Source organism: Arvicola amphibius, chromosome 7 (assembly GCF_903992535.2).
Source record: "Arvicola amphibius chromosome 7, mArvAmp1.2, whole genome shotgun sequence".
Classification (NCBI taxonomy): Eukaryota; Metazoa; Chordata; class Mammalia; order Rodentia; family Cricetidae; genus Arvicola; species Arvicola amphibius.
Window position 1 is genome coordinate 130,959,411 of NC_052053.1, and position 12,464 is coordinate 130,971,874.

The 12,464-nt window shown below is 38.8% G+C and overlaps 1 protein-coding gene across 2 annotated transcripts in view; it reads right to left on the reverse strand.

The window, feature by feature from the left end:
- Nucleotides 1–12,464, reverse strand: part of Dock4 (dedicator of cytokinesis 4) — a 412,188-nt gene that overhangs the window by 217,600 nt on the left and 182,124 nt on the right. For both annotated transcript variants that reach the window (XM_038335987.1, XM_038335988.1), the window contains exons 2-4: nt 7,488–7,571; nt 5,276–5,316; nt 3,171–3,226 (exon numbers count right to left, since the gene is read on the reverse strand). In XM_038335987.1, coding sequence (XP_038191915.1) covers nt 3,171–3,226; nt 5,276–5,316; nt 7,488–7,571 — 181 coding nt within the window. The remainder of the gene's footprint in view (nt 1–3,170; nt 3,227–5,275; nt 5,317–7,487; nt 7,572–12,464) is intronic.

Here is a 12,464-nt window from a genome sequence, read left to right on the forward strand (position 1 = left end):
CTCAACAGTTAAGAGTTCTGGCTGAAACTGAAGGGCCCAGACCCTCACCTAGCAGCCACCACCACCACTTTGGCAGCCATGACAGGCTGCAGAAAAGGCCCCCGAAGATGTAGGCCCCCGATTCAGCACAGGATGTGTGCTGAGGCCCCGACCTTGCCCTCATAACTGGGAAGAAATTGCCAGGCATCCTCCATGAGGTAAGGAAGCAATCAGAGGTTAGCTGGTGGGTGCTGGAAGTGCTTTACTGATAATGGTGGAATGCAGTAACCACACAACCCAACAGACACTCATGGCCTCCAGGGATAGCAACCTTCCAACAGCTGCAGCTGACCAATCAACTCAGGATAGGCTCCCCCAACCTGAAGGAGCACCAATCCTGAGATTGTTGCTATGCAACTAGCAGACCGCCCCCAGACTCTCCCCTTGCTATACCCCCAATATATGCCCTGCTCCACTGCAGCTAGAGGTCCTGCTACTCCACCCTCTGTGTCAAATGGACAAAGAACCACAGTTAGCTCAAAAGACTCTTTGCTACCTTTTCTTTCGGTCAAGGGGCATTTAGGTTGTTTCTAGGTTCTGGCTATGATAAACAATGCTGCTATGAACATAGTTGAGCACATGTCCTTGTGGCACAGTTGAGCATCCTTTGGGTATATACCCAAAAGTGGTACTGATGTTTCTCGAGGAAGGTTGTTTTCAAATTTTCTGAGAAATCTCCATATTTATATCCAAAGCAGCTGTACCAATTTGCACTCCCGCCAGCAATGGCGGGAGTATTCCCTTTTCCCTACATCCTCTCCAGCATAAGTTGTCATCACTGTTTTTGATTTTGGCCATTCTTACCAAGAATGAGGTTCCAAGAATAAGATGGAACCTCAGAGTTGTTTTGATTTGCATTTCTCTGATGGCTAAGGCTGTTGAACATTTCCTTAGTGTCTTTCAGCCATTTTAGATTCCTCTGTTGAGATATCTCTGTTTAGGTCTGTGCCCCAATTTTTTACTAGAGTATTTGTTCTTTTGATGACCAATTACTTGAGTTTTTTGTATATTTTCGAGATCAGCCCTCTGTCTGATGTGCAGTTGATGAAGATCTTTTCCCATTCTGTTGTCTGCCATTTTGTCTTCTTGACTATGTTCTTTGCTTTACAGAAGCATCTCAGTTTCAGGAGGTCCCATTTATTAATTGTTTCTCTAATTGTTTATGCTACTGGGGTTATATTTGGGAAAGTGGTTCCCTGTGCCAATGCATTCAAGTGTACTTCCCACTTTCTTTTCTATGAGGTTTAGTGTGGCTGGCTTTATGTTGAGGTCTTTGATCCATTTGGACTTGAGTTTTGTGCATGGTGATAAATATGGGTCTATTTTCATTCTTCTACATGTTGATATCCAGTTATGCCAGCACAATTTGTTGAATATACTTTCTTTTTCCATTTTATATTTTTTGCTTCTTTGTCAAAAATCAGGTGTTCGTAGATGTTTGGATTGATATCAGTGTCTTCTATTCAGTTCCATTGGTCCTCCTGTCTGTTTTTATGCCAATACCAGGCTGTTTTTAGTACTGAAGCTCTGTAGTAGAGTTTGAAGTCAGGGATTGTGATGTCTCCAGAAGTTCCTTTATTGTACAGAATTGTTTTGGCTGTCCTGGGTTTTTTGCCCTTCCATATGAAGTTGAGTATTGTTCTTTCGAGGTCTGTGAAGAATTTTGAGGGAATTTTGATGGGCATTGAATTGAATCTCTAGATTGCTTTTGGTAAGATTGCCATTTTTACTATGATAATTCTACCAACCCAAGAGCATGGGAAATATTTCTATTTTCTGGCGTCCTCTTCAATTTCTTTCTTCAAAGATCTAAAGTTCTTGTGATACAAGTCTTCCACTTGTTTGGTTAGAGTTACTCCGAGATATTTTATGCTATTTGTGGGTATTGTAAGGGTGAGGTTTCTCTGATTTCTTTCTTAGTCCATTTATCATCTTTGTAAAGGAGGGCTACTCCTTTTTTTTTTTTTTTGAGTTAATCTTGTATCCTGCTATATTACTAAAAGTGTTTATGAGTTGTAGAAAATCCTTGGTACAACCTAGACAACAATTAGGACTCTAAGAGATATACACGGATCTAATCTACATGAGAAGTAGCAAAAGACAAGATCCCCTTAGTAAACTGGGAGCATGGGGACCATGGGAGAGAGTAAAAGGGGAGGTGAGAGAAGGGAAGGGAGCTGAGAAAAATGTATAGCTCAATAAAATCAATTTAAAAAGTTTAAAAAAGAGACTCTTTGTTTTTGCATCAGATCTGGTCTCTTGGTTGTTTTAGGGGTTCACAATCTGGCCACAACACAATTACATGGGACATGGGTTCTATTCTCAGCATCCACATGGTGGCTCACTTAGGGGAAGAGATCAACTTTGCCTTTCCTGTTCTTATGCTTTTGAGGCAGGGCCTTACTACCTAGCCCTGGCTGGCCAGGAGCTCACTGTGTAGGCCAGGGTAGCCTCAAACTCACAGAGATCTACCTGTCTCTATTTCCTGAGTTCTGGGCTTAAAAGTGAACAACCACATGCAGTTTTGTTTTTAACTTTTTTGTGTTAGTACTGTGTGTGCATGGTATGTGTGAGGTCATACATGTGCTCTTGCATACATGTGAGGGTCAAGGGACACTTTCATGGAGTTTTCTTTTTCCTTTGTGTGTAGTTTCTAAAGATCAAACTCAGGTTATCAGGTTTGCATAGCAAGCATTCTTACCAAGAAGAATCAGTTTCTCTGTTTAAGATTAAACAAGTTTGATGATCTATGAACAATGAGAGACGGCCATACCCTAGGATGCCCCTGTGGCTGAACATTATTGGTGGACAGAGAGAGATGGCCATACCCTAGGATGGCCCTGTGGCTTAGCACCATTGACAGACAATGAGAGATGGCCGTACCCTAGAATGGCCCTGTGGCTGAACATTATTGGTGGACATTAGAAATGTTCATATCCTAGGATGTCCTGTACCTCAGCACTTAGAACTGGGTTCTTGAATAATCTCTATCTGCTGCTTTAGTATCGCCTCTCAAACAACAAAGAACATGGTTTGATCTTCTGTAGGTCATTTTGCAATACAATTACTAAGCCTTTCAATTCCAAGGCAGCTGTGGGAAACCTTCCACTACTCATACAATGCATTCTTACCCTTTGTTCTTTACACAGGCATTTTTCAAGTGAACATAGCTGGAAGGAAATATACCCTGGAAGAGAAAACATGAAGGTTACAGTCTAGCTGTCTCTTACAGTCAACTGTTCATAAGCAGTTATATCGGAAACAGTTAACAACCAAGACAATATGAGGAACAGCAAAACACCAGCCCACTCTATGTGCTACCATGCAATGTGGCACAAACCGTTATTTCTAGTACCTATTCCAACTTAACACATTTAGAGATTTTTCTAAATATAATGGGAAAAAAATCTCACATTCTTTTTGTTTCATTTACTTATTTTTTGCAACAGAGTCTTGCCGTGTAGCCTTATCTAACCTGGAATTTATTACATAGACCAGGCTGTTCTTAAACTTGTGGCAATCCTGCAGCTGCGCTTCCTCAAAGCTGACTTATGGCTCTGGGTTACTACTTTGCCCAGCTAAACAAGTACGTTCTCCATAAAGCAGAAAAGAAAAAGCATTCAATACTTCTATATAAAAACTGTGGTTTATAAATGGAAAAAAATTGCTTTTGATGTTGTTGTTATTTGGCAATTTGTTTATGAGACATGGTCTCACACCATAGGCCAGCCAGCAAGTAACTCACATATGTAGACCAGGCTGTCCTCAGACTCAGCAATCTTTCAACTTTAGCCCTCATGTGCTGGGGTTACAGACATGTAACATCAGACCAGGTCAGATGGCTTAGTGTTGAGCTCAATTATACACACACACAGACACTCACATATATATACACACATACATAATCTACAGTAATAAATAGGAAGAGACTGTTTAAAAACTATTTTTAAAAGATTTATATTTATTCCAATATGACAGAATTAACAAATAAAATAACTGCAAAAAAGAAATGTCAAAATCAACATTTATGACATGAGACAGAAGTGACAGAGAAAGCATAATAATCTTTGCAGAAATGTGTGCTAGATGAATAATTAAATATCAAAGCTATATTTGCATTGTGCTGCATATGCCCAAAAATTAAAAAAAAAACTTTTAAATGAAGACTAAAGTATCCAGAAATTAAATTTATATGATCATTTGTCCCTTAGGCTTTCCTTGGGACTGATCTAAAATAATGAAATGAAGTAATTAAACACAGTTGGATGTTCTTGCAGAAGCTGTCTTTAAGCAGAGACAGGCAAAAAAAAATTTCAACTGTATTTTGAAAATGAGAAATGATACAATTTGTCATCCACAGTTTTAAAAAAGCCAGAATTAAAACAAAACTATGAATGATGTATATGATTGTATTAGATGGGCATTTGCTGCCATGCCTGACAACCTGAGTTCGATCCCTGGGAAAAGCATGGCAAGGAGAGAATGACCTACGGGCCTTGCTGTATGGGCGTGCGCACGAGCACACACACACACACACACACACACACACACCAGTAAAATAAAAAGACAAAAAAAAAAACCAACGGGAAGACTATGGGGGCATTTAAAAGCTACTAATGGCTCAAATGGAACAGAGTAATAATTACTATTAAAAGCCACAAACTTCCCAAATGAAAGATAAAATGAAAGTCCCATTACTTCCTTGGGGTTTAATATGAATACAGACAGTGACTCTTAGGGCCTTCCTCAAATGGCAAGAGAGAAGAGCGCTTCCAGGTGCTGAATTCTTAATTCAGCTCCCATCACCCAAGGAACCCTTATCGCGACACTAAAATGAACCTGCTCCTCCATACCGGCATCTTTACAAACAAGACCACAGGAACTTTAAAGACTAAATATCACTATTCAGTATTTTCTTTGTAATAAATTTCCTTTGCCTGAATTTTAATTTACCTCTCTGGAAAACTAATACTTCAAAAGGTTTTGCTTCTATCTAACGAGCTTAAGCACTTGCCAGCATAATTTTCGAGGGCTATAGAGAATTATGGCTTCAGTGTCTTACCTTAATATTAATCCCAGTTCAAAGGAATTCCCAAAATTATGAGACTCTATATTATCAGTTTTGGAGCCTAATTAAGAGTCCAACTCTAATTTCAATTGTACAGCGAAATAATTTAAATAATCACCTTCAGTAAAAAAAAATCTAATAATTACAGTTATAAATAACCCTTTTTACCTTGATATTTGGGTTTTTTAAGGCAAATCCTCTGTACCAGCCTGTGGAGACATAATCGTTATTACATTTCAATACATAAACCCTGATAATACTTAAAGATAAGAAATGAAGCGTTCTTTGATGTTGGAATTTTAATCTTCCTATGACTATTCTATGCACAAGTGCAGCAGTTCCGGGACTAGGCTTGGTAAGAGATCAATTGACCGGAAGTTTAAGCATTTCACTCATAAACTGATTTGTTAAAATTGTACCAGAAATTTGTATAAGTGGAAATAGGGGCTTGAATCAAAAGCATTGGGCTTAAATAAAGAAACTCACTGCAATTTACTAGCTATTTTTTTTTTAGTTGTTTTCATTTTATTTTTGCAATAGGGTCTATGTAGCCTAAGATGGCCTTGAACTCAGAATCTTTCATCCTTAGCTTCCCAGGTCTGTGACACCAAGCTCAGCCTACTCTTTAATTTTGGTGATATCACCTTAGCTCTGTGAGCACCACTTCTCCCTATTTCACTAAGGGCCACACCATGTCCAAGGGAAGTGTAAGAGTCTACACAAGACTTAATGCCACTCTGAATTCTTCCTCATGGGAAGCACGGGTTGACTTGGAAGTAACAACGCCTGGCCAGCAATGATGTAACAGATGTGTGTATACATACATAAACCCACCACCTATAATAGTACCTGGCCAGCAGTGATGTAACATACGTGTGTATACATACATAAGCCCACCCCTTGACACAAGATCAGTCTCATGTCCTAAGAATCGTTACCCAAGTGAGCTTGTATACTTACATCAATGAGGTATTTGATCAGTGTAATTGGCCACGGTGTCTGCTGTGCTTGTGTTCTGAATGACCCAGTCTTCTAGTACTATTCTTGGGGGAGGCATCTCTTTTTTTGTCATGTTAAACAAATGTATTTTTTAAAAGTGCAGATGCCATTTTCTTATTTTTAGGAAATTATTTGCTATGCAGAAATGTTCTAATGTTTGGACTAGTTGAATTTCTGAAAGAAAAGGGTTGCCCTGTATATTACATTTGTTTGGTTCCTCACAGTGAAACATGTCTAACGACTTAGCAGCAGTTCAAGACAGGAATCTTGATCTTGAAGTAGGAATGTCTATATCATGGGGTTTATTAATGTCTCACAAGAACAGATACAAGATGCATATCAATTTGTAACAATCATTCCAACAGAATCAAAAACCTACTACATCACATTAAATCCACACCCTGTTTCTATGCACCAATTTAGGCAGAATTTTACATTTATATAGCAAGGGGCAACAGAATGCATTCAGTAATGACACAGGAAACCTTATTATATTTTCGGATTTCTCAATTACAGTGGATAGAATAAATATTCACGTATTATCAGCATTTAGAGTCAAATTCCAGCTAAATGTAGCAGTTTCATTTGTCCAAACACAACTTAACACTTGAAGAGACTTTGTAAGATAGAACAATATTATATAATAAATTCCCAAGGTAAAGAAGCCTTCAAGGAAGGAAATGGGCATTTTTCTTATATGTTCATGACATTCCGAATTCCAGTCATTTTGTTAACAAAAAATGTAGTCAGTTCATCTGAGATACTTTCAAGGACTAGAATTCCAGGGTGGACCTTAGGACAAGAATGGAGGTTTCTAAGGATAGATTAGGTATTTTAAATGAGCTGCATACATTAATAATATCGCACAAAATGTTTACTAACATTTCAAATTCATTGTATAATTTTATTCTAGCTTTGGAGCAGAGAGACTACAAGGCTAGAGTGGACCTGGCCAGTCCTCTGTGTTTCTTGCTACTCAACTTCAGATGCTCCATCTTTTGAGGCTCAACCTCAGGAGCTCCATCTTTGGAGTTTATCCTTTATTCTTTTGAGCCCCAGGGTTACAGGAAAACCTTCCAGGCTGAGAGTTAGCTATCAACTCCTACAAACAGAACATGTTCCAGTGCATTCTACTTCTCATGTAGGGCTAAAAAGGGACAATAAATTAGGAAAAAATACAATCAACTTAAAAATAATACTTCATTGCTTTCTCATGATCGCACATTAAATATGTAAGGAACAAGTTTTGTCAAAAAAAAATAGCTTGCTCTGACTCCAGGGAAAGGTTCTGGAATAGACAGCCATGTTTTGAAGTGTCATGCAGAGTTGTGGAGAAGAATCTCTTCACACAGCTTCAAGCCATAAGAATGAGGCCACTCACCATCGCACTTCTCCAGGATCTGAACGGTGTCTCCGATTTCCAGTGACAGGCCATATGGGACGGTGCCTCGGAAACTGGCGATAACTGGGAGAGATGATACAGACAATAAAAGACAATCGGTTAGAGCCAGCTACGCTGCTCACAATTGAACACTGCTGCCTAGGAAACGAACGGGGGCCTGCTGTCATTTTACTCTTACATATTCCAAAAGAAAATCATTAAACTCATATACTTGGTCAATGTCTTGAAATAAACACTATGACTATACATTGAAAATATGTGGAATACACCACAGGTAAAATATAAAATACTAAGACTATAAAAAAGCAACATATAAAGGCAATAATTAGTGCTTGTAGGTCCTTGAGGGGCTGTGTGCTTCAAGTCCCACAGGGTCCATTCCCTCCCTCCAGGTGCCTGGCTGTGGTAATTAATAAGCAGATGTTACTAACAAATGAAGAATACAGGTCATACTCAGCACTGAGACTGGTTGGCCTGGATTTCACACTGTTAGATTCTTTCCCTGAGACAGTCAACGTGAAAGGAGAAGGGACTCTGTCTGTTGGCTCACTCTCCTCCCCAGAGCCCTGTCAGGCTCAGGGCAGTCTCTCTTAGAGTAAAATCAAGGGTGACTCAGTGATACATTGTCAGAGCTAAACCCTCAGCCATAATCCCCACATTCCTCAGCGTTCTCAACACCTGCAATGGAGTGGGGAGGGGCACTATTAATTACAGATTGATGCTTTTGCTGCTCTACATCAGTTGGTTTGGAGAACACTGCAGAGTAAGGCAGACTAGGATGGACCATCTAAGGAAGAGGAGCATCTAGATGACTCATCCAGGCTTCTCCAGGAATGACAGAGAGACTGAATGTCGGAGACATGTTGGAAACAACTCAAGACACGCTCAGAAATGTTATCATCCTCCACCCCCAAAAAAGACCACACACTCTGAAACCAATTTGCAATTTATGTCAGGTTGAAAAGACACTGAAAAGATGAGAATTTTAATCTTATTTCTAATTATGTTTCAAGCAATGAGGTTCTGATATAACCCTAACCACCTAACCAAGTTCCTGCTACTTTGGGGAATATCTTTGAAAGCCTGAAGAAACACATGAATCTGTCAAAAAAAAAAAAATCAAAACATGCGAATAAGTTAATGGGCTTTAAGAGATGTCTCAAGACCTTTTATGATCTCAAAACAAAATTAACACTAGAAAGCAAAATACAGGACAGGAAACACAACCCAACGCACCACAAGATAGATAAAAATAACAACATGGGGCAAACACAGAACATTTTATAACTGTAGACAAACACTAGTCTATGAAGTCATTTTCTAACTCTAACAATAAATACCATATGGCCTCATGCTAATGTTCAAAAAAAACATCTGCTTGAAAAGCAAGAGTTCATGCACCTTGAAAGATGACTTCATATAACTTAGATATTTTTGTGAGCCCGATTGCTGGACATACAGTAGATTAAATCCCATCTAGAGAATGCCTGCATCTAGGGCAGACTTTGTGTCTTTCCTAGGTTATCCATCTTCCTCAGGGTAGCTTTCCTTGGCTTGCGTCCTCCCGTTCCACCTTGCACGCACGACGGCAGCAGATATGCCCCTCTCACTATTAATGATCTCCAGCATCTGGACAAGGCACTCGGAAAAGCCCCATGAATGTGGGGTTGTGTTGGTTTGAGCTCCTAATTGTCTCTCGGCTCAAATAGGCTGAACTTTCTAACATGCGATCACTGAGGTAATGAATGGGGGCATAACCATTACTGTAATATGTTTTGGTCTAAAACAGCCAAGTTCGTTTCATTGTTTATATTTTAAAAGTATTCAAATCTCCAAGAATCAACCTCTGTTGAAATTCATTCTCTCAAAGAAGCTACTTAAACTGGTTTTCGGGGTTCTAACTACATTACCTCACTCTTTATCTAATCTGCAGGAATGAGTCTCCCCCTTCCCATCAGAGTTCCCTGGAAACTACAAGGTAGTATTAATTTAAGTCTTAGCCTGATTGGCTTTCTCTTTCATTGGAACCACATGGAGTCAATTCCTTCATGACTACATGAGTGTCTCACCCATAAATGGAGTATGAACAAACACATGGAACCCATAGAAGGAAGAAGGCATGAAACCGCTGAGAGATGTTTCTAATGGACTCACACAACTTAAGGGACACCTGCCACAGCAGCTACCAGTAAGTAGTGAAGTACAGACTCACACTACTTAAGGGACACCTGCCACAGCAGCTACCAGTAAGTAGTGAAGTATAGACCATGCTGAAAAACAAGCACTTTCAGAGCCAGCTCGAAGCATGACTTTGACTTACGCACCATGAAATGACAAGCCACTTCCAATTTCTCAATACAAATGGATGAGGACCAAGCAATGTTTGCATTCAGGCTTCAGGTCATGAAATAGCATGCTGAAAGACCAACCCACAGGAAAAACAAAAAATGATTTGAAGACGTGACTATGCCACCTCTGTCACGCATAGCAAGACTCTATTACAAACTAAAGACGACTAGCTTAGTGAAGCAAAGCTCCAAAGGAAACACACATTGACGAAGTCTTTGCTTGCATTTCCAGGGAACACTCCTAAAACATATATTTAAACTGGTCTACAAGAGCTAGATCCAGGACAGGCTCTAGAAACTACAGGGAAACCCTGTCTTGAAAAACCAAAAAAAAAAAAATAATAATAATAATAAAAAATAAAAAAATAAAAAAATAAAAAATAAAAAATAAAATAAAATAAAAAATTTTGTTTTGGGAACAAATGTTCAACTAATCTATGTGGACTTTCTACAAGTGTTCTTGCAAGATGCAGGCCCATAGTTGAAAATTAACTTCGTCACCAGTTATTGCACAAAAGCCATGCCTTCATATAAACTATACTCCTTGTCTACTTCTTCATATAAACTATACTCCTTGTCTACTTCATATAAACTATACTCCTTGTCTACTTCATATAAACTATACTCCTTGTCTACTTCATATAAACTATACTCCTTGTCTACTTCATATAAACTATACTCCTTGTCTACTTCATATAAACTATACTCCTTGTCTACTTCATATAAACTATACTCCTTGTCTACTTCATATAAACTATACTCCTTGTCTACTTCATATAAACTATACTCCTTGTCTACTTCATATAAACTATACTCCTTGTCTACTTCATATAAACTATACTCCTTGTCTACTTCATATAAACTATACTCCTTGTCTACTTCATATAAACTATACTCCTTGTCTACTTCATATAAACTATACTCCTTGTCTACTTCATATAAACTATACTCCTTGTCTACTTCATATAAACTATACTCCTTGTCTACTTCATATAAACTATACTCCTTGTCTACTTCATATAAACTATACTCCTTGTCTACTTCTCAGCGGCAGTTTTCTCCCCAGTGAGGATAAGATCCACTAAACACGGTGACACAATGTGTTGGACCCTTGATTTCACGTCTTTGTTCATCTTCTTCGGAACTGAACAGCTACAGAGCAATTCACGATGAGCTTGGGGTGCTGGAAATTCAGACTCAGGATGTCTGTTCCAGCATTGAGCATACAGCTGAAATTCTCTGTATGGATGGTGCTCATTTTCCCATTTATACTGTTCAAATATTGAAAATCCTTAACTTTAGTTTTCCTTTAGAGTAAAATAATGAAATAAATTAATTACTTTGAATAATAAATATTTACATAAACCTCATTTATATGCATGTCCTTAAAATATACATGCAAGGGCCGAAGCACTGAATGTATATCGTCAGTGTCCTGATAAAAATATCCCGACCACCAGCATAGTGTCACAAACACTGAGTTTCCTTTACATAATGACATTGGGTAAGTGCAGACTAGAAGTTTAGTAAGATCTAAATATCTGTAAGAAATATTCTCAAATACAACCACTAAATATTTTCTAAGGCAGCAGCAAAGAAAAGTCAAATAGTGTTACACGGTAGGGACTCCTTCTCAGGTTCAATGATACCATTTGTTTATGTAAAAAACAAAAAAAAATATGTTTTCAAGCTTTGAAGATGGATGCAGAGACATTCAATCTCAGAGTTGTAGGGCTTTAAAACACCCAAACTCAAAGCACATTACTCAAAGGTATTACAAGTCAAGCATGTGGTTGCAAGTCGCAGATGATAACATAGCATTCACCAGCCCTGCCAAAACACTATTTACAATGACTCCAGCTGCCACAACTCAGTCCCAGCCCCACAAACGCTGCTCCTTGCCCTTTACAAGCTGACAATGCAAGCTGGATAGAACATGGCATAGGAAAACACTTGAAAATGCTTTCGCCCTGGGGACACAAAGACGGGATCTCATCTCTCCAAGAGAGAATTTTTGGCTTTGTCTTCCTGCTCAAAAGATCTGCAACTCATCAAGAAGCTGTGGTCTGAAAGGTCACTTAGGAGCCAACTACTTTTAATACAGAACATGGGCTACCAGTCTCAGGTTTTGGCGTCATTTCAACATTCGATTTAGCACCAAGATGAAACTCATGCTTTTATGTTTCTCAACAAAACAGACACGTGCCTGTTGCAGAATACTTGTTTAGCTATGCAAAGATGTGTTGTTGCATTTGCTTAATTATATAAAGATGTGTTGCTGTATTACTTTTCCTGCCTAAGGCACCAGATTGTTCTGATAAAAAATCAAATGGCCAATAGTGAGGGAGAAGGTATAGGCAGGACTTCCAGTCAGGGAGAGGAAGTAGGAGGAGGAGTTTAGGCTCTAAGGAAGAAAGAAAAAGACCAAAGAGACACCAGGGAGACTCTAGGGGTCAGCCAGATGCAGAGGAGGCAGGAAAGTAGGACATACAGAATGAAAGAAAGGTAAAAAGCCTCAAGGCAAAACACAGGGGAATGGAAACACGTTAAATTAAGTTAAAAGAGCTAGTGGGACAAGCTTAAGCTAAGGTCAAGCATTCATAATTAA